General features: G+C 40.2%; 1 protein-coding gene across 1 annotated transcript in view; it reads left to right on the forward strand.

Moving 5' to 3' along the window:
- The window catches only part of LOC126184945 (organic cation transporter protein-like), a 382199-nt gene that overhangs the window by 328192 nt on the left and 30501 nt on the right, over positions 1-23506 (forward strand). The window contains exon 8 of the mRNA XM_049927619.1: positions 17720-17848. Coding sequence (XP_049783576.1) covers positions 17720-17848 — 129 coding nt within the window. The remainder of the gene's footprint in view (positions 1-17719; positions 17849-23506) is intronic.

Genomic DNA, 23506 nt, shown 5'->3' on the forward strand with positions numbered 1-23506 from the left:
TTTCATTCCTTTTTTTCTTTCTTCATTCACCTTCTGCTGTCCTTCCTCCACTTTGGCATTTGAGGTTTCTCTTTTTCTTCTTCCTCCCTGTGCGCTCTTGAAGGCTGGCCCACATCTATGATGCATAACAGGTAACTGGTACAGGCCAGGCCCAGGGAGGGGTGATTGCCTGAGCTGCTACCTTCCCAAATTGTGGATTGGTTCATCTGTCAGGTGTTCAGGAGGTGTGACCTCAGGTGTGAACAATCTCCTAAGGTTGCTGCACTCCCTTCTGAAGGGGGTCACCAGCTGGAAGGGGTGTGCCATTGGAGACACTGGCAATCATGAGGATATTCTCGCAATGGGCCAATCATCTTCACAGTCAGTGGCTATGAAACATAAATGGAATGAGATTAACGATTCAAAGACCCTCCCAGCTACACCAAGGTTCCTCGTGGTTTCATGTACTAAAGATGGTCATTCCTATGCTATGGTAAATCTGTTCATTATTCAGAAAAGTGCTGACGCAGTTGCTGGCCCTGTGAAATCCTGCTCTCGTTTATGCAATGGTACTTTGCTTTTGTAAACTACTTCTGATTGTCAAGCATGACAACTGCTTGCAGCTTCACTCCTCCATGGCTATCCTGTTCATGTCGAGGCCCACTGAATGCAAAATTCTTCCCATGGTGTTATTTACACTAGGCTGCTCAATGGTCTGATCAAGGCAGACATCCAAACCTACCTCTCTAATCAGGGTGTCATTGCCGTCCATCAGGTGATGACAAAAGTAGATGCCTCCTTAGCATCCACATGCACTCTCTTCCTCACTTTTGATAGAGTGTTTTATCTGTCAATGATCAAAACGGGTTATGAAGTTATCGCAGTCAGCCCGTATAATCTGAATCCGATGTGTTGCTACCAGTGTCATCATTACAACTGCACCTGAAAGTCCTGTCGACACCCAGCCAAATGTGTAACCTGTGGTAGGGATGCTCACAAGGGCAATTACCCTTCTCCCCATTGCATCAATTGCGATGTCGACCATGCCGCCGCCTCCTGCGATTGGCCCATGTATCTCACTGAGCAGGCTGTCCAGGAGATCTGGGTGAAGTGCTACATCTCACTCCACGAAGGAAATAGCCATGCATACATGCAACCTAAAATTTAGCACCATGATTGTGAAGTCACCCAGCATCATGGTTGTATCCCTAACTCCTCCTCCAGCTGTGCACACACCACCAAATTTCACCTCACATTGTGAAGTCACTAGCTACGCAACCAGCAGGCCAGAAAGGACAGAAGGAATACTCCCATAAAGACTTCCTATGTCCCTCCAGCCAACCAACATCTCAGTCTTCCTCTGCCAACAGGAATGGCTCGGAGAAGTCAAAGGCAAATGGTCTTCTCCTTTACTGATTTGATCCTCTTCGACAGTGTCGCCACATGATACCTTTTCCCAGCCAACCTCTGTGTGGCCAGTGCTCACCACCAACCAGTTTTCTTCCCCAGACTCTGCAGGCTGATGAAAGGAGGACCCTGATGCTTCTGTCAACCTCATGGAGCAGGATCCTCCTGCCTCTGTGTCCCATAGCAGCAAGTCTTCATAGGCTTGTCATGACTCTCCTCCAATGGAATGCTCAGTGCCCTTGATCCAACAAAGAGGATTTATGGCTGCTCTTAGAATCACTGTGTCCACTTGTTCTCTGCCTTCAGGAAACAAAATTGCATCCTCACAACCACTCTGAGCTCTCACAATTTCTTCCTGGTCCATTTTGACTGTCCCTCTAATGTTGGCATTCCATCTCATGGGGGAGTCATGCTGCTCATACGAGACAACTTTCATAGTCAGTCCATGTTCCTGACTACCCGCCTTCAAGATGTTGCTGTTTGCCTTTTCCTTCATCACTTGACCTTTCCCCTTTGTACCATTTACATCCCTCCATCATTCGATGTCACAAGACAGACTTCCTCTAGCTAATTGGACAGCTATCTCACCCATTTCTGCTGCTCGGTGACTTCAATGCACACCATCCCCTTTGGGGCTCTCCCAGGACCTGTCAGAGAGGTGCCCTCTTGGCTGACCTTCTTAACCAACTTAATCTCTTCTGTCTTAACACTGGAGCACCCACCTTCGTCTCAGACTTCTCACACACCTATTCCCATTTGGACCTATCATTGTGCACTGCCCAGCTTGCCCATCATCTTGAGTGGTCAGTTCCCTCTGACACACACTCAAGTGACCATTTCCCATGTACTATGCATTTGCTGACTTCTACCCCACCTATGTGCACACCCAAATGGCAGCTAACTAAGGCCCAACTGGAGGCTTTACTCCTTGCTGGTGACCTTCAATGAAAAACATTTCCACAGTTGTGATGAACAGGTGGAGTATCTTACAAATGTTATCCTTACCATCAAAGAATGGTCCATTCCTCACACTTCCTCTTTACCACACGGTGTCCCAGTTCCTTGGTGGACTGAAGCATGCTGTGAAACAATTTGCAAATGGAGATGTGCTATCTGTGTTTTTAACCATCATCCTACAATAGCAAACTGCATTCATTACAAACAGTAATGATAACAATGTCATCACATTCTTCAGGATAGCAAAAAAGCCTGCTGGATTTCATTCACTAATTCTTTTAACAGTTCCACACCCTTTTCCACTGTGTGGGCCAACCACCGATGGATCCATTCCCCAATTTCTGGCCTGACAGTAGCAGATGACGTCATCGTGGTCTGTATTCCTTTCTCCGACACCTTGGGCCGTCATTTTGTGGAGATTTCGAGCTCCTCCCACTATCACTCTGCCTTCCTCCATCAGAAATATACAGAGGAGGCTTGGGAAATATCCTTCTCTTCTCAGAATCATGAGTGCTGCAATGACTTCTTTACTATGAGGGAACTAGATCATGCTCTCACTTCATCCAAGTCCTCCACCCCAGGACCAGACACTGCTCACATTCAGATGCTTTTTTTATTTTTATTTTACACATCAAGGTCCATAGGACCAAATTGAAGAGCAAATATCCAAGGTCATGGAACATGTCAGTACATGAAATTACAACATAATAGTAATAACAGTTAAAATAAAAGGTTTATGAACCTAGAAAAAGTCAAGCCATAAGTTTAAGTAAACACAATCAACAGTATAACATAGAAATTAGCTCAATTTTTCAAGGAGCTCCTTGACAGAATAGGAGGAGTGACCCCTGAGGAATCTCTTCAGTTTTCATTTGAAAGTGCATGGATTACTGCTGTGATTCTTGAATTCTTGTGGTAGCTTATTGAAAATGGATGCAGCAGTATACTCCACACCTTTCTGCACAAGAGAAGGAAGTCTGATCCAAATGCAGATTGGATTGCTCAAATGGCTCTGAGCACTATGGGACTTAACTGCTGTGGTCATCAGTCCCCTAGAACTTAGAACTACTTAAACCTAACTAACCTAAGGACATCACACACATCCATGCCCGAGGCAGGATTCGAACCTGCGACCGTAGCAGTCACGCGGTTCCAGACTGTAGCGCCTAGAAACACATGGCCACTCCGGCCGGCTAATGCAGATTGGATTTCTGCCTAGTATTAACTGACTAAAAGCTGCTAATTCTTGGGAATAAGCTAATTTTGTTAACAAGAAATGACAGTAAAGAATATATATAATGAGAGGCCAAAGTCAGGAAACCCAGGCTAGTGAAGAGAGATCGACAAGAGGTTCGTGAACTTACACCACATAGTGTCCGAACTGCCCTCCCTGAGCCAAAAATATCCTTCAAGAATGGGAAGAGTTACCCCAAAATATGACATAAGCCAATAAAATAAGCAAAGTAGACTAATTTTCATGTTGAGTGATCACTTACTTCAGATACCATCAGAATACTAAAAATGACAGCATTAACTCTTTGAACAAGATCCTGAACATAGGTTTTCCATGACAGTTTACTATCTGTATGAACACCTAGAAATTTGAACTGTTCAGTCTCACCAATCATGTGCCCATTCTGTGTAATTACAACGTTGGGTTTTGTTGAATTGTGTGTTAGAAACTGTAAAAACTGTGTCCTACTGTGATGTAGCATTAGTTTATTTTCTGCAAGCCATGAACTTGTGTCATGATGTTGCACACAACATCCTTTACTATCAAGTTAGTGTCATCAGCAAACAGAAATATTTTAGAATTACCCGTATTACAAGACGGCATATAATTTATATAAATAAGGAATAGGAGTGGCCCTCAACACTGATCCCTGGGGCACCCCCCATTTCACTGTGCCCCACTCAGACCCAACATCACAGCCATTCTCAGCACTGTGAATAATTACCTTTTGCTGTGTGTTGTTAAAGTAAGTGGTGAACCAATTGTGAGCTACTCCTGGCATTCCATAATGGTCTAACTTCTGGAGCCAGATTTTGTCATCAATATAATGAAATGCCTTAGTTAAATCAAGAAAGGAAAGCATTATATATGTCATCTATGTTATCAGCACTATAAACATCCTGCCAGTCTTGTTCCTTAATGAGTTTTAAAACACACTCTATTGCCATTGGATTAGCTTTCCTACATAGTTTGTAATTATATGTAACATTTGTTTGATTACAAAAGCCTTTTAGTGTTAAAATTTGTGCATCATGGTCTGAAAGACCATTCACTGTTTTACAAACAAAACACCCTCTAGTAATGAAGAATTATTAAAAATATTCTCTATGGCTGCACCTTTCTCTTGTGGGTAAGCACTCTCAGCTTAATAAGTACAGTCGCATTTGGGCAGAGGGTCCGTTCTCCAGATGCTGACCTGAAGCCACTGTCATATCCATACCTAAGCCAGGTAAGGAAAAACACCTTCCTTCTAGCTACCACACCATTTCTCTCACCAGCTGTGTTTGCAAAGTGATGGAATATATGATTCAGCTGGTACGATGGCTCGGGTCTCGCAATTTACTAACCACTGCACAGTTTGGATTTCGATAGCACCATTCTGCAGCTGACCATCTCATCACTTTGTTCACCCATGTCATGAATGGTTTTCTTTGGAAATCCCAGACTGTGGCCATGTTTTTGAATTTGAAGAAACCCTAAGACACCTGCTGGAAAACTGCTGTCCTCCATTCTCTCTTCATGTGGGGCTTTTGTGGTTACCTGCTCCATTTCCTTGAGGAATTTTTAGATTTTTATAAGACTGAACTTTCAAGGTATGTGTGGGTTCTGCTTTTATCCAGGAAAATGGTGTGCCTCAGGATTCCACCCTGGGCATCATCCTCTTTGCTATCACCATTAATCCTATGATGGCCTGTCTCCCACTGGACATCTGCCATCTATTGCAGTTATCCACAGACCTGTCTCATTGAGTGGCATCTTCAGCAATGTCTTGATTGTCTTAACTCATGGAACATTGACAATGGCTTTTGTTTTTCAACTGTCAAATCTGTTTGCATGAATTTCTAGTGGCGCAATTGGTTTCTTCCACTGTCTTCACATCTTGGGCCTGTTGCTCTTCTGTTTGTTGAAACTACAAAATTCCTGGGGCTCATGCTTGATAGGGAACTTTCTTGGTCCTCCCACATGTCTTACCTGGCAGCTGACTGTATGCAGTCCCTCTGTGTCCTCCATGTCTTCGATGATACTTCATGGGGAGCAGATCGAACCAACCTCCTCTGTTTGTACCTGTCCTTTGTCTGTTCCAAGGTAGACTATGGGTGTTTCGTTTTTGCATCTGCATGTCCATCCCTCCCTCCCTCTTACACTGTCTCAATTCTATCCACCATTGTGACATCCGTTTAGCCACTGGCACCTATTACAGTAGTCTGATTGAGAGACTGTGTGCAGAAGCTTCCGAACTACCACCATCCTACGGCCGAGACTTTCTCCTCAGCAAATATGTGTGCAGTTTGCCTGGCATGGGTGGCCACCCATCCTATGCCTCCTTCTTCAATGACTCCTTCGACTGCCAGTTTGGGACATGTCTCTCTGTTGTGTTACCTACAGGAGTTCGCTTTTCGGCTCTTGTTCCGGTAGCTTAACTTTGTGCTACCTGCAACTTTCCTGGTGGGTGTAAATGCTTCACCTCCTTGGTATCATGCAGTCGCCCGTGTTCACCTTGGCCTTCATTCACTTCCTAAGGACACTACTCCAGCCTTGCTCTATCGCCATAAGTTTCATGACCTTCACACGGAACTTGCGATAGTACCTTTGTATACACTGATGGTTCTCAGACTGACCGTGGCGTCAGGTGTGCTTTCGTCATTGGCACCAACATTTTTTAGTATCATCTTCCGGAACACTGTTCAGTATTTACCGCAGAGCTCTTCACCCTGTACCAGGCCATGCAGTACATCTGGCGACACTGGCTTTCCAATTCCATCATCTGCTCTGCCTCTCCCAGTGCCGTTCAAAGTCTCTGTGTGCTGTACAGTGTCCATCCCTTAGTGCAGCAGGCCCAGGAAAACTGTCACTTGCTCACTCTTGATGGAGCCACTGTGATGTTTATGTGGGTTCCTGGTCACATCGGTCTGACTGGAAACAAGGCCGCTGATGCTTCAGCAGTCCTCGTACCTCAGCACACTAGTTGTTGCATTCCCTCTGATGATCTCTGTGTTGCTCTCAGTGAGCTGATGGTGTCACTTTGGCATCACTGCTTGTCCTCCCTTCATGGGAACAAACTCCAGGTTATTAAGCCTCTCCCAGTGGCTTGGACAACCTGCTCTCGGCCCTCCTACCATGAGGTTTCATATCAGGCACTGTCTTTTTAGCCATTGCCATTTGTTAAGTGGTGATCCCCCACTACTTTGTACACATTGCACTCAAGCTCTGATAGTCCACCATTTCATGATGGAATGCCCTTTTTATAACACCTTATGTTCTCATTTGCGTTTGCTGTCTTGAGTTATTGGCTGTTTTAGCAAACAATGTGCAGGCTGTCAACCCTGTTTTACTTTTTATCCATCAGAGCAATATGGTGAAGGCCATTTTATTTTTAGTTCATGACCTCCGTGTCTCTATGGCATATTTTAAAGATCTTTCTCCATGTCCCTGTTTTTAGCTATCTTCTCTTCTGTCCACTGGGATTAACGTGTAGTCATTCTTAACTCCACTCTTTTTCTTCCTGTTCTACAGTTCTGGTGTGGGTGTGTATGACCCTAGTTGTCTTTGCATCCTAAAATAAATAAAACAAAACAAACAATTAGTACATGTTCTTTTCAAAAATTTAATTTCACAGTCATCACCGAGAATGTTCATTATGCACTCCACATAATGAATGTGATTTAATTTTGTGACAAATCGAACAAGCACATACTTTTCCTTAGATAGTCCCTCTTCTTGTTCTGAGTCTGAGGACATTTCAAAAGGAGTATCACTGCTGTCATCACATAATTCATCCAGATCTTCAATGCCTGTTGAATAGGTCAACTTTCTACTTTTCTTGGTGAAAATGCTAGAGTGATTGCACTGACCAATAATGCAGCTAGCTTGTACATAAAAATGGTTTTTCCTGGGTTGGATAGCATCCAAGAGTCATGGGCAGTGTTGTTACATTTCTTCAGGAGCCTGAACACAGATACATCCAAAGACTTCAGTTTATGACTACAGTGAGGAGGCAGTGTGAGAATCATAATGTGGTTCTCTCTGCAAAAATTTAAGGATTCGGTTGAAATGTGGCTATCATGGTTTGATTAGATTAGATTAGATTAGTTTTTCATTCCATAGATCCGTGTTGAGGAGATCCTCGTAGATGTGGAACATGTCACTTTTTTTTTTTAAAAAAAAGCTGAAATAACAATACTAATAGTATGAATATATACAATACATCATTTGTTTCTATTAAAAAATTCATCAATGGAGTAGAAGGAGTTGGCCACTAGTAAGTCTTTCAGGCTCCTTTTAAACTGATCTTTATTTGTAACTAAATTTTTTATGTTTGCTGGCAAATTATTGAAGATGAGTGTTCCTGAGTAGTGGACCCCTTTTTGAACTAAAGTAAGTGCTTTTAAGTCCTTGTACAGATCATTTTTGTTCCTGGTATTGTATGTATGAACTGAGCTGTTTGTTGGAAAAAGAGATGTATTATTTAGGACAAATTTCATTAAGGAGTAAATATACTGAGAGGCAGTAGTTAGTATACCCAGTTCTTTGAAGAGGTTTCTACAAGACGTCTGTGAGTTTACTCCACAAATAATACGTATTACACGCTTTTGGACTCTGAAAACTTTTGTTTGACTTGAAGAGTTACCCCAAAATATTATACCATATGACATTATGGAATGAAAGTAGGCAAAGTATGCAAGCTTTTTCACTTTTATGTCACCTATGTCTGCTAACACTCGAATTGCAAATACTGATTTGTTAAGGCGTTTCTGCAGTTCTGTGGTGTGCTCCTCCCAACTGAATTTATTATCAAGTTGTAATCCCAGGAATTTAAGACTGTTTACTTCTTCTATCTGCTCTTCTTCGTACTTTATGCATATGCTGGGTGGAAACCTCTTACAGGTACTGAATTGCATATAGTGAGTCTTTTCGAAGTTTAATGTCAGTGAGTTGGCTTTAAACCATTTATTAATATCCATGAAAATATCATTAGCAGATCTTTCTAGAACTACACTCGACATACCATTTATTGCAATACTTGTGTTATCTGCAAACAAAATGAACTCTGCTTCTGGCAGTGTAACTGATGAGAGATCATTAATGTACACAAGAAAAAGCAATGGCCCTAAGATGGATCCTTGTGGGACACCACATGTAATTTCTTCCCATTCTGATGATGACTGATGACTTAATTCACTAGTCCCTTGCACTGACACCCTTTGTTTCCTGTTAGCGAGGTATGACTTGAACCATTTTGCAGCACTGCCCGTGACACCATAGAATTCTAATTTATTTAAAAGGATGTTGTGGTTTACACAATCGAATGCCTTTGACAAATCACAGAAAATACCTGCTGCTTGTAACTTGTTATTTAATGAATTAAGTACATTTTCACTGTAGGTGTAAATAGCCTTTTCGATATCAGAACCCTTCAGAAATCCAAACTGTTTTCTTGATAATATGTTATTTGTGGTCAGATGGTTGAGAAGCTGCCTGTACATTACTTTTTTCTAAAATTTTTGAGAGTGCTGGCAAAAGTGAAATTGGTCTGTAGTTTTATGGCATCTCTTTATCCCCTTTCTTGAATAGAGGCTTAACATCTGCATATTTCAGCCAGTCTGGAAATGTCCCAATTATAATTGACTGGTTACACAAGTAACTTAGAATTGTACTAAACTCACAAGAACATGCCTTAATTAACTTTGTTGATATTTCATCGTAACCACTAGAATGCTTTGTTTTTAAAGATTTTATTATGGAAGTTATTTCTTTTGGTGAAGTGAGTGACATATTCATGTGCCTGAAGCTATTTGTAAAGGCTAGTTTCAGATATTCAAGGGCATTATTCACTGATCCTGACAATCCCATTCTATCAGTAATGGATATAAAGTACTTGTTAAATAGATTTGCCACACTATGCCCATAGGTTACTAATGTGTCATCTACCCTTAGTGCTATTTGCTCCTGTTCCTTTCTGGTCCTACCAGTCTCCTCTTTCCCTATATCCCATATTGTTTTTATTTTGTTCCCTGACATTTCTATCTTCTTCTCGTAGTGCATTTGTTTAGATGTCTGAATTACTTTTTTTAATATTTTACAGTAGTCCTTGTATTTAGCTAAATCATCAGCATTGGAGCTATTCTTGGTCGACAGATACATTTTCCTTTTTGTCTTACAGGAAATCTTTATTCCTTGTGTGATCCATGGTTTTATTATAGACTTCTGTTTAATTTGAGTAACTTTTAGAGGAAAAAAGCAAACATGGTACTGACATTGTTCATGAATGTGTTATATTTTTCATTCATGTCATGAGCACTATAAACATCTTTCCAGTTCATATCTTTGAGCAGTTTTCTAAAACACTCAATTTTTGGTTGATTGAATACTCTCTTGTACTCAGATTTAGCAGTCTTGATAATCTGCTTAGAATTTACATCTAAAACAAGGAACTGCATGTCATGATCTGATAGTCCATTTATTACAGGTTTTATGATATGATTTTGTTCCTTTGCTTTGTCTATAAAAATGTTATCAATGGCTGTCCTTGAAGATTTAGTGATCCTAGTTGGAAAGTTTTCAGTGTGAGTTAGATTGAAAGACAACATTACTAACTGCGGTAAATGTTTACTGTAAGACTGAATTAGAAAATCTGTATTAAAGTCACCAGCAATCAAAATTTCTTTGTTTCTTCCTGTTAAATAACCCAAAAGAGCTACTAGAAGATTTATGAATAGATTATAATTTCCTGCAGGTGCTTGGTAAATAGTTACTATTATATAGGATCTGTTATGGAACTCTACTTCTGTTGCACATGCTTCTAGATGCTGCTCTGAACAGAATTTATTAATGTTAATGTTCTTGAATTTATGGCACTTTTTAATAAGTGTGGCAACTCCTCCTCCATCCGTGGTTGTCAAATGTAAGAGATGTTGGGTTTTCTGCTGTTGGAGAAGCACATTTCTTGAAATGATGCAAGTAATGTATAAAATTTCTGGCATTCATCCATACTGAAGGATTTCCAAGAACCTCAGGATCAGGGTATAGAACCATTGAGCGTATGCTCTTTGAAGTTGACTCTAGGAAAAATTTAATATGGTGGAACAAAGGTTCCACTGGCTAAAATTGTTGCACAAAGTGTTACCAATTTACCTCTTTCTGCTGATGTTACCTGATTCACTTCTTTCAGCAATTACATTTTGTGGTGTTTGCACAGTAGTTAAGGCTGTCTCATCATCATTGTATGTGAAGTTTTGCTCGGAATTGTATCTTTTTAAAACAGGTCTCAAGTTATAAAAAAATTCTGACATTCTTTTTATTAATAATTGTCCTGCAAGAAAGACTAGTAGCTTCTGGTTTTCACAGTGACAGTCTTTTGTTTTTTTCATAAAGCCTTTCATCCAATCTCCTCCTGCTATTGTATTAGGTGTCCAACCTTTGGGTATTGAGTGACACTTTCCATTTACAACAGCAAACTGAGATGCAAGCTTCCTAGCCACCATTAGATTTAATCCGTAATTTAATTTGACAGCTGCAATTAGATACTGAGCTAGCATGGGCTCTTTTTCATTCATGAAGACTTGTGAATGATTATACAGAGAACTGTATTTCTCAGTATGACTGAATTTACTAGCACAGTCTACTGCATATGTTGATAGGATTGATTTCGGTATTCCATAGGTTTTTGCTGTCTCTCGCAACCCTCTGCCATTTTTCATTGCTTCTATAGCAGTTTGTATTGCTACCTGGGTTAGTGGTCGTTTGTCTGTCTGTCCTTTTCTTGTAGACAAGCAGCATATTGGTGATAAGCTCCCAAAACAAACTGTAAATAGTAAAGGAATATCAACTTTTAATAAGGGAGGATTGGGACAGTAGTGGCCCGACCCTCCCTTGGTTACCTTTTTTTCTATTTGATATTAAAATACTGGATTTCATTTATGTAATGACAAAAACTCATATTGCATTCCAAAGATAAACTAATGAGGAATTTATAATAATACACACACTTCAGTAAATTTAGTTACTTCACTGTGTATTGACGTAAAAGTAACTTTTTTTTTTACTTTAGATAGTGAAATTCATGTTAACTTACCTGTAGTATCTAAAGTCAAGTCAGTTGGCGAAATTTAAATGTGGCAGCTATAAATAGTTTAAAGTCAAAGATTATAGAAGTGAACTGAGCCAGTAACACCAACCACAAAGTTTTAAAATGAATGACCCAAACCTCCCACTGCCTCAACCCTCCCTATCCTCCCTTACTTATCTTGCAAAGTTGGTCTCAGCGTCAGGGTTGGTAGCTTTGTTCCTGTATAGCCTATTGTAAAGATTTCATCCATTGTTGTTTAAATGACAAGCCACTGCAACATTATGCTGATTTTAACCATTTTTTCCTTGTACTTGCATGTTGTAATGTAATTTACCATCACGTGTTTGGCAGTTTTCAAATATACACTGTGCAACTTGCCTGAGCCATACAAAGAACATAATTGATCAGAGAACAATGCGTATCAAACTCAATAGATGCTAAACCCACTCTGATGCACTTGGCACCAAAAATTTGTATATCTATTATGAACCCAGCTCTAAGTACCTCCTAGAACAGGATATAGTCCAAATTAGTATTAACATGGACTGCCTTAACTTAAAGTGTTTTTAAGATTTCATTTAAATCTTGTTTTTTTAACATAATTATTTAAGTGAAAACTTGTAGCATTAATGGTTAATAACAAACATTGCATATTTTGACAATATGAAAAAGTAGCTTCCTGGTATTTTATAAAATAGATTTCTTTATTGATACTGAAATTAGAAAAATTATAAATGAAGATAGAAATTTTGTTTGCATAAAAACTGAAGCTTATCAATGTTTGTTTTTTGATAATTAAGTTGGTATCTTGGTTACTATTTTCATGGTACAAGACCAATATTCCAAAATTGATTGATTTGAATAATAATAAAATATTATTGGAAAAACAGTTTTTTGACAACCAAATATTTTCAGAAATATCTACAGATAAGAAATATATAACTTAAGTAAGAAAATTAACACAAGTCAGGCCAAAATTTATATGGAATCAAACATTTGGGTTAAACTGTGAAGTTTCTGAGAACATGAGGTTCATTCCAGTGAGAATAGTACTATTTCACTGCATTAAATAATTGTTAAAATTGTTTTATTGATGAAGTTGCCATACTCACTATATAAGAAATAGAAATTAAAAATTGTAATATGGGTCAATACTTTAAAGTATTAAGGGTGGTCAGAAACAGTCTGAAAAGGTTGTAAGGGTGTTTCTGGCCAGGCTGTGCTGAGAAATAATCATTAAGAAAACAATTTTATATGTTGTACCATTTCAGATTTGAAACCTCCTGGCAGATTAAAATTGTTGTTGGACAGAGACTCTAACTTGGGACCTATGCCTTTTGCAGGCAGGTGCTCTACCATCTGAGGTACCCAAGCACATCCCACAACCCATCTTCACAGCTTTAATTCCACCAGTACCTCATCTCCTACCTGCCAAATTTCATTCTGGAAACATCCACCAGGCTGTGGCTAAGCCATGTCTCCACAATATCATTTCTTCCAGGAGTGTTAGTTGTGCAAGATCTGCAGGAGAGTTTCTGTGAATTTTGAAAGGTAGGATATGAGGTACTGGTGGAACTGAAGCTATGAGGATGGGTCATGAGTCATGCTTGGTTAGCTCGGATGGTAGAGCACTTGCCCACAAAAGGCAAAGATTCTGAGTTCTAGTCTTGGTCCGGCACACAGTTTTAATCTGCTGGGAGGTTTGGTATCAGTGCACACTCTGCTGCAGAGTGGAAATTTCATTCACTTCAGAGTTAATTAGCATTGAATTTAGCCAATCAAGCCATTCAGTCTGCTAACTCAAGTGTCCTACCAGATAAAATTAGCGTCAGTTGGTCTCATACCATAGATAATAATGCATGAGACAGCTCAGCTTTGGGCTTGGGTTTTACCCTCATCGCCATCCTGTGTCTAAATTTTGTATAGCTCTCTTGTGCGCTTTTCGGGAACCAAATGAAGCACATGGTGATGCCATCTCTGGTGGGCCTCTTGAACTTGTGCATGCAACAGCCTGATTGGCTGCCTTCAGTGCTAATTAAACTGGAAACAGCACTATGTATTGAATTTTTTTGGTAATAGTTATTTCTCAGAAGTAGGTACTCTGCAAATCCCTTACAAGCTTTTCAGATTGTTTCTGACCACACTGAATACTTACTGGCCAATAATTACCTTCAGGAAATGCAACTCCTAGTGTTGCTGATAGAAAAATAACTAGATGGCATTCCTAGCCTTTTGAACACTGGGAATGTCCCTCAGAGAAGAAAAAGGAAATAGGTTGGGAAAGCAGCGCACTCAGAAGTTAGATAAGATGGATAAACCTGCTATGAGGAGGGAAAATACAAAAGGTTACTTGTGTGTGTGGGGCGCAAAAAAAGAGGACTGCCATATTTGAAAGTATAATAAAGAAAGCAAATTCTGAATTTGTGGCTTACAGTGACAGATTATGGGCCTAAATTGTGAGGAGGGCAGGAAACCTTCTGGAAAACCCCTTCCTTCCCTTTTAATGACTGCATAGCTAGCATTCCTCATGACCACTACTACTAGGGCCACTGCTGCTGCTGCCGCTACCACTACTGCCACCTGGTAATTGACTGGAAATGGGTATGTTCGGCTACTTGGAGACCATTTGCAGCCATACATGGACTTCATGTTTCCAAATAATGATGGAATATTTATGGATGACAATGCACCATGTCACTGTGCCACAATTGTTCGCAATTGGTTTGAAGAACATTTTGGACAATTCGTGCAAATGATTTAGCCATCCAGATCACCCAACATGAGCCCCATCGAATATTTATAGGACATAATTGAGAGGCCAGTTCATGTACAAAATCCTCCATTGACAACACTCTCACAATTATGCATGGCTATAGAGGCAGCAATTGTGGATGGATATAGAGGCAGCATGGCTCAGTGTTTCTGCAGGGGACTTGCAGTGACTTGTTGAATCCATACCACATCAAGTTGCTGTATTACACCAGGAAAAAGGAGGTCTAACATGATATTAGGAGGTATCCCTTGACTTTTGTCACATCGATGTATTGTGGTGTTATAGGTCCATCACATTTCACTCTTTGAAGGAATGTGTTTACCAGTAATGTCAAGAATTATTGCATGTTTGGAAGATCAGTGGAAGAAAGCAGGAACACTCTGAACTCTGAAGCATGGGGAGAAAAATGCTTACTAGTTTTATACAAGAAAAACACTGCTGCAGAACTAAATTTAATTGATGGGTGAAACAGTGAATAAAAGGTGCTTGGGGGGGGGGGGGGGGGGGGTTGAGGAGGGGAATGTCATGGATCTTAGCTTGCAGGTCATTTAACTCCTGCCAAAAAGGAAACACCACCATAGGTTTGGGCCACCAGTTTGTTCTTCGTATTATAATTCCAAAACATTCCACTCAGCACAGTGAATAAAGCAGCAGCACTCATAGCTTCTCTAAACTCATAAAAACCAAGAAAATGTTCTTGAATGTTGCTGTTGGAGTCCTCTAGTCTCTCAACAATGGCACATTGTGATGTGTCTGAAAAGTCAGTTGCTTTGTCTACAATGCAGACATAAAATAAGGTTCTATCCTAACTTAAATGTATATATTCACAAATCTCCTCATTTATAAATTCAATCACATCACTCTGTATAGTTTTCAAATATCCCTGGAGATAGCCCATTTTCTTCCAGTGCTTTCAGATCTTCATTTCTGTTTAGCACAAGTTTAAAAATGGCTCTGAAATTTCCAGAATGACTCAAGGAATCATCTGTCTTGTCATGATGTCTTAAGCTAGCTCCTGCTTACTCAAATGACATTTAGAATTTTAATATTGTCTCTGTTACCTTTCACTTCATTGTTGTGTCTGATTTTCTTCAGATGATGATTTTCTATGAGTATTTTTGAAATGCTAAACATTTATTTGGATAGTTCTTTGTATGAAATAAAACATTAGAAGAAGCACGCATTGGTAAACCTCTAGACAGATTCTTCAGACTGTCAAAACCCTCGGCATACCACACAGTTTTTCTCATGCTTAATGGCGAACTTGACCAGCAGAATAATTTTCTTTCTGTAGTGCTAACACATAACCACTGCTCATACCATGAACTTTGTAAAGTATCTGTTTTGAACTTATCTTTCTGAAGATGTAGTTCCAGCATTAGATGTCATTTCTTCAATAAATTTCATGTCATTCAGTTTATCGCCTTCTTGGAAACAACAGCTTCTGCAAGGAAGGAATGATGTATTCACTGGAAAGTGTTACATCAGTACTTGTACAAGATAGGGCTTCAAAAGTATTCACTGCACATGGGACAACTACTGCAAAGGTGCAACGAACATGAGGAAAATCTAGAGAAGCAGCACCAGAGTTACAGGCCTCCCATGATGCAGAAACATACCCAACATGGCTAAAAGAGCTTGTAATCCATCTTCTGTCCCTAGTAGTGCTGTCATGGTTACCATAGCAACCAACATTCACAGGCCACCTGGCATGTATCTGGTCTCCTTGCACTATGCTTCACACATCTGTCGACCTTTGGTTAGGTTTAAGCTTATGCACTTTCTCTTGATCTCAAGTTCTGGCAGTTTAAATGGAATAACACAAACTAACATTTTTGCGCTCACTTACAAAATTGCATAATAATTCATTGTGAAAATAATTATTGCTGCTGCTACCACCACCACCACCACCAACTCCGCCACCGCTGCCACTACTACCACCACCACCACCACCACTACTTCTACCATAGAAAAGTGAAGAGGCCTGGTCTCCCTTGTCTCCTTTGATCAGCTGCCACTAGTGGCTTAATTACTCAATGATACCCTAGAAAACTGGTTCCAGTTAAATGGGTTGAAACTGAGCATTGCAAAGGCCCATATGGTACATTCCAAAACCAAATATTTTAAATATGTGGAACTTAAAATAATCATAACAACCAACTTATGGAAGAAGTTGACACGATCAAATTTGTAGAACGAAATGTGGACAAGAACTTGAGTTGGAATACACATATAGACTTCCTATCAAACAAACTAAGCAGTTTTGTATTTGCAGTGCAAATACTAGCAAATTCTACTGACTAGAATACATGAAAAATAGCACATCATAGTTACTTGTAGTCTGTTATTAAGTATGGTATAATTTTCATGGGAAAGTTCAAATAGTTTATATTGAATACTAAAACTGCAGAAGAAAACTGTCAATTACTTTTGTACTCAATGGCGAACAGAATCTTGTCATCCATTATTTTCGAAAATGGAAACTCTGTTCCCTGCACATATATTTATGAAATTATAATCTTCCTACACAACCCACCAGGGTAGCCGAGGGTGCAAATGTGCTGCTTCCTGGACACAGATAGATGTGCTGGCTACAGATCGAATCCACCCAGCAGATTAACGATGAGGGCTGGTACGCCAGCCAGCCTGGATGTGGTTTTAGGCAGTTTTCCACATCCCACTAGGGGAATACTGGGCTGGTCCTCAGTTACACAACTTGCAGACATTTGAAAAAGTTTACACTATCTACTGGTTTGCACTAGATGTAGACAGCTGGGGTACACTAATTCCATGTTGGGGGGTTTGGGGTGGCAACAGGAAGGGCATCTGGCCACCCTCTGCAACTAACACTGCCAAATCTGTAGAAACATGGCTGACCCCATGTTGAAGCAGGACAAAGGCCCAAAGAAAATGACCATGGATCTTCCTACACAGCAGACAAAAATTATTCAAGGATAAATATAACACGGGAAGTATTTTTATTCTACCCATGCACCAACTGAAATTATATGCGTGGACTCCACAGTATATGGGGATGACAATATACAAGAAGTTAATGGGCAAAAACATATTAACATGGAGCCATGGGTTCTAAAAACGAGGCCATAGCAGATTCTGTGGGAGAAATGCTTCTATTCAGTAGAATAATTCACAGAGGATAAAATGATAATTTGAGCAAGGGGTAATTACATCTTGGATCGCTAAACCATCATTTCTATGAGGATTTAAAACTGTTTGAATTACAGAATAATTATGTGATACTGACTGATTATTTCTGAATCTTCATTTTCTTCTATATTTTCAGGCGTGATTGAAATGTGTGGCCCATTCATTTGTATTTACTGTATGGGCAAATTTGGCAGACGAAATACATTAATAGGAGGTCATATGCTGGCTGCTGCAGCTTGTCTACTTGTCATGGTGGTTCCACGAGGTAAGTGGTGACTTTGTACAAAATAATTGAATTATGTATCTCAAGGAACTGAACCAGTCTTGGCTCTGTATTTGTTTTATGAAGGTAGAACGAAGGAGGTGGCAGCTGGTGAGTGCTGCTAGTCCTCTATAGCTGCAAGTTCTTAACATACTTCCTCATGTGTTGGAATATTACACGTTACAGGGAACAGGGATTTTGACTTAATCTGCCACATTGAGAGGACCTCAAAATCAACATACATTGTGTGCTGATCAGGTAAATGGCTGTCAAGGGGAAACAGTGTCTCAGTTCAGTTGTGATATGCTTGTATGGAGTATCTGGTGATTTATGCCTTGGCCAACATCTATTTCCCCAGCATTTTGCAGGGTGGAAATGGAACTGATAGATTCAAATAATACAAATTTCCTCAGTTTGTGTGGACCACTGGAACACCGAAACCCCAAAACATAAAAAAGTTTGAGCATAGTGCCTTCTTGTTTACATTTTATAAGCATGATTAGATAACAATGGTAACAGAATATATGTTGCTCTGAATGTATTTATTATCATGAAGAAGGCAGAAAAGTTCTCCTCATTTTACAATCAGAAAGTACCAGGTGGTGTAGCAGATACATTTAAATCTGTTAAAAGGTGCACAGTGTTACTTTAATGGTAGAAAAAGTGATACAACATCAGTCATCACACTGACTTCATGTAAGTATCCAGAGAGTACCACATCCAACATTAAAAAAAAAAAAAAAAAAAAAACATAGCAAACTAATTAATAAGGTGTTACTGTATGACATGATATAATGCCAGTAGACTTCAGTTATTTTGTAGAAAAGAAAAATTCTGTCTTTTTGAAACTGAATATGGAATTTTTCTTATCTACATGATAAACAAAATCAAAGTAACAGGTAAGGAAGAATGGCTGCAAGTAAAAGCAGTATCAGTAGACTTTAGTGACTACAAATAAGAATGGGGAAATGAAGGAGGGATAGTTGTTAGGGATGTAATTAAGCAAGAGAACTTGAAAAAGCTGATCTGCCATCAATTGCATATTCAGTTCACTAGTGTTGCCAGTATATATATTCACTTGAAATTATTGCTCCACATTCTCAAACAGTTTCACTAATAATATTGACAACATATCAGCAGCAGCATCTTTATGTGCAAGGCCTATGTGAGTTCAAGAAAATATGGTACATCTGTAATGGAACACGAATTCCCTGTGTAGCATAGACAAATCCTATATGAATCAATGGATGAATTACACAACAAATAAGTAGAACTAAAATAATACCATATGCAGCGAGCAAAGATACTGTCTAATGCATAGCAGCTGCCAATCTTCTTGTCTCACTCACCTCTGTTGTCAGGAAGTTGCCCTTCAAAGTAAATTCACCAAGGAACACAAATTTATCAAATCTCAGTATCAAACTTTGTAAATGTGCATGCATTTCAATAAGAGTATCCATGAAAATTTGGCCACTTTCAATTAAGCCTATGACAATCTAAAATGGTGTTGGAGAGAGAGAGAGAGAGAGAGAGAGAGAGAGAGAGAGAGAGAGAGAGAGAGAGAGAGATAGGTATTCCAAAGAGAATGAGCTATGAGCCATCTGTTGGCAGAAAATTGGTGTTGGCAGATGGAGACGACATGATAACCGACAACAGTATGATAAATGTAAATGTGCATCTGACATTACCAAAGGTGCTGCAGCTCCTGCCCGAACCATCAAAGGTCCCTCACATTGGCAGAAAGGAAAGAATAGTAATAAGGAAATACCTCACTGATATGATGACCCTAGTTTAACTATGGAACTCAAATAAGTTCAGGGCCCATGTGAAGGAACTACAACTTGTGATAGGGTATTATCACTGTAAGCAGTAGATGCTCTATATGCCACAGTACTGCTGCCTCCCAGTGTGTGTGTTGGGGAAATAGTGCAAGGTCATCAGACTCCAGCAGCCCCATGTCACTGATGGCATGTTAACTGGGCACAATTGTAAACAGTTGTCAGCTGTGATGGCCTGCTATACCACTTTGGTATTTTTAGCAATAACTGAAGCTGGTTCAGCAGTGATTGGTGCTATGATTCATGGAGCTGTTCTGTTATGCTGCATCTGTGCACAAGAGTTAAGCTGCACAAACTCTTCAAAGTGGTAGCATATGGAGCTTTTGTCACTTGTGTTTTAAAGGTTCACATTATCCACCCAGCTTTCCCATTGGATGCAGGTTGAAGCCATGAGGGAGTGCCATGAGTGAATCTCTTGTAGTTGTGGAAGTCCACTGATATGGAGGAGATAAACTGAGGTCCAGTATCAGGCACTACAGCTGTAGATGCAACTTCTGTGGTGGAAATTTGTGATAATGCCAGTATATACATGTCAAAGTTGGACTCCACACGTCAGACTAGTTGTTTCTCCACTCAATGGTCTGCCTTCTCTATGGAACCCTCTAGGATTGTATTTCATGTGACATCTCAAATGTTGACAATATTGTAAGATTTTATCATTTAAGCTGCATGTGTTCCTTATGTTTTCATTTCTCTTCCTGTCTCTCATTGTCAACCCCAACAACTGATTAAAGAAATCACATTTCGGAGACATGAACTCTATTTTTGTTCCAGTTAATGAGGACCCACAATTCAGCCCCATATAAATGAGATGGTACCACCACAGTCTTGTAGAACTTCAGCACAGATTATCCTATGACTTCTACCCTTTCTCAAAAGTTGAAGGTGGCTAGGCTGGTTTGGGTCAGGTCATAAAAATAAATGCCTCATCTCACTCTTGTCCTTTGCATTTCTGTTTCGGGGTCTCTAACCTGTGACATTACCTGACCTACATGATCTGTGAAATGATGACACATTCAGTTAAGGAAACTAGGAAAAGCTACCTGTCTGAATTAGGTAATGAATGAATTAGATATCAAGAAGTTGCAAAGTTGATTGCCTTGAAAGGGAAATTTCTAGTATGCTTCAAAATAATACTAGATCAACAATCAATGCAACAGGTGTCATATTTTCAAATGTTAGGCTGTGATATTAACTGTAGTGTCACGGAATAGTAAAGAGTTGGAAACGTGGAATATTGTCAAGGTTTTGTTGCCTATGCCGAGAGCCAGAGGCAGTAGGTTAGCCAAGAGGTAGGAGGATTGCACATATATCAGAATGTGTCATCATGCAGGGGCAATGGCCTGGTTACACACAACAGGCTAGAGAGAATTGCTTAGCACGCGGCTTTGTGTTAGACGGAGACTTTCGCAGAGTGCAAGACAGAGGTATAGCATCAGCTGTACTGCATTTCACAACTTCACTTAAGTCTGCCATAACAACACATAACTCTGTCGCAAAAACACCTAAGGGGTGAGTACGACAGATGAATCAGTAGTATAAGTGGAACGAATTCGTTCATTACAAATGAGCATGATGTCAGGAGGTTGCTCGTGCTTCCTTTAAATACGCCAGCTTTGATAGCAACAAGGCACTCGCAGTTAGACTTGCAGTTAGATGTGTACTAGGCTGCTGCATAGCACTCAGCTTGGTGATCGACATGTTAATATTTATTAAGGAGATGTTGCAGTAGGGGTGGCCCATCCAGCAGCAGATGTGAGGGGACAGTACCAGCTCTGGTCCTCTCTGCTGCCACTGTCAATCATCAACCCAGGATTAGCAGACATCGTGGCAGACTCACTCGCCGCCAATGCTGACCACATCAGTGAGCCGTCGTCGAGATCGTGCAGGGCCTAGGCCCTGTGCATCCGCCGTCACAACCGGGTGAGCCGACGACGCTGGGGGACTGCAGCCTGTTCCGCCCGTCCACCACGGATGAGCCACCAAGAGGAGCAGGGAAGAAGACAGGGTGGGATAGAGTACACTCCGCACTACGAGCTGGTGTCATCTCTATGAGTCAGTGAGGACTCGGGGAAGGTCGTTGATATCACCAAGCTCAGCCAGCCTGTGTTTCACGGGCCACATTGTACTCGGCAGGAATAAAGGTGTTATGAATTAATAATGTTTCTTCAGCGTTTCTGACGCATCCACAGTCATTTCCTAGCATCCTGACAAATGGAGAGGTCACTGCTCGGCCATCCAGCCCACCGTAGGTGACCGGCCTACAGATTTGGTGTCAGAAGTCCTCGCGCCCACCGCCTACAGATTTGGTGTCAGAAGTCCTCACACCCACCGCCTACATAACTGTAAATATGAGAACAACATTGATAGTAAAGAAGTTTTGAAATTTATGTGGTACAATACACAGAACATTTAGTGACAAAACGAAGAAGGGTATGAAGCTCAAATTTTATATATGTAATGGTTACCCCTGTTCTAATATATGGAAGTGTAACACTAACATTAACTAAGACAAAAGATGAGTTCTGTCAGCTGAAATTAAATTCTTCATGGAAGTTCATTCATTCATTCATTCAGTTCTACAGATCTCATCAAATTGTACTATCAGACATTAAATACAAAACAATATTATAGAGAAGAACTTAATATATATCTTAGAAATGGAAAAAATAAACCAAGGGTACATAAAATGGAATCAACATATCAATAAAATGGGGGAAGGCACATTAGTTATACAAGTAAACAGTCATAAACTAATAGGAAAAAGAAGTGTATGATCCCTGAGAAATAGAGGGCTTTAGTGAAGATGGAATAATCTGTAAGCCTACTCCATGAAGTGAAGTAGCAGTTAATTGTTTTCTTCCTTCTGAATTTTCAGAGTTTGAAGGTGTAGGGGTTCTCCTTCTCCTTATCCTATGGAGTAGCTCATATTTTTACATAGACTGAAATGAAAATGTTCAATTAGTAGATTTCTGCGTCATTCATCAGTGAGAGACAAAAGAAGTAAACATTTGAGGAGCACATTTTATTCTGTCTAAATTTCGTTCATATGAAAACCCTTCTGCCACTTGCTCTGTGATACACTATGTGATCAAAAGTATCCAGACACTTAGCTGAAAATGACTTAAAAGTTTGTAGTACCCTCCATTGGTATTGCTGGAATTTAATATGGTGTTGGCCCACCCTTAGCCTTGATGACAGATTCCACTCTCGCAGGCATACATTCAGTCAGGTGCTGGAAGGTTTCTTGGGGAATGGCAGCACATTCTTCATGAAGTGCTGCCTTAAGGAGAGGTATTGATGTTGATCGGTGAGGCCTGGCATGAAGCCAGCATTCCAAAATATACCAAAGGTGTTCTCTAGGATTCAGGTCAGGACTCTATGCAGGCCAGTCCACTATAGGGATGTTATTGTCATGCAACTGCCATCCCCAAATTGCTCTTCAACAGTGGGAAGCAAGAAGGTGCTCGAAACATAAATGTATGCCTGTGCTGCAATAGTGCAAAACAATAGGGAGTGCAAGCCCCCTCCATGAAAAACACGACCACACCATAACACCACTGCCTCCGAATTTTACTCTTGGCACTACACACACTGGCAGATGACATTCACCATGCATTCACCATACTCACACTGTGCTATCAGATCGCCACAGTGTGTATCATGATTTGTCACTCCACACAATGTTTTTCCACTGTTCAATCATCCAATGTTTATGCTCCTTACTCCAAGCGAGGCATTGTTTGCCATTTACCGGTGTGATGTGTGGCTTATGAGCAGCCGTTCAACCATGAAACCCAAGTTTTCTCACCTCCCACCCAAC

This window comes from Schistocerca cancellata, chromosome 4 (genome assembly GCF_023864275.1).
Source record: "Schistocerca cancellata isolate TAMUIC-IGC-003103 chromosome 4, iqSchCanc2.1, whole genome shotgun sequence".
Lineage (NCBI taxonomy): Eukaryota > Metazoa > Arthropoda > Insecta > Orthoptera > Acrididae > Schistocerca > Schistocerca cancellata.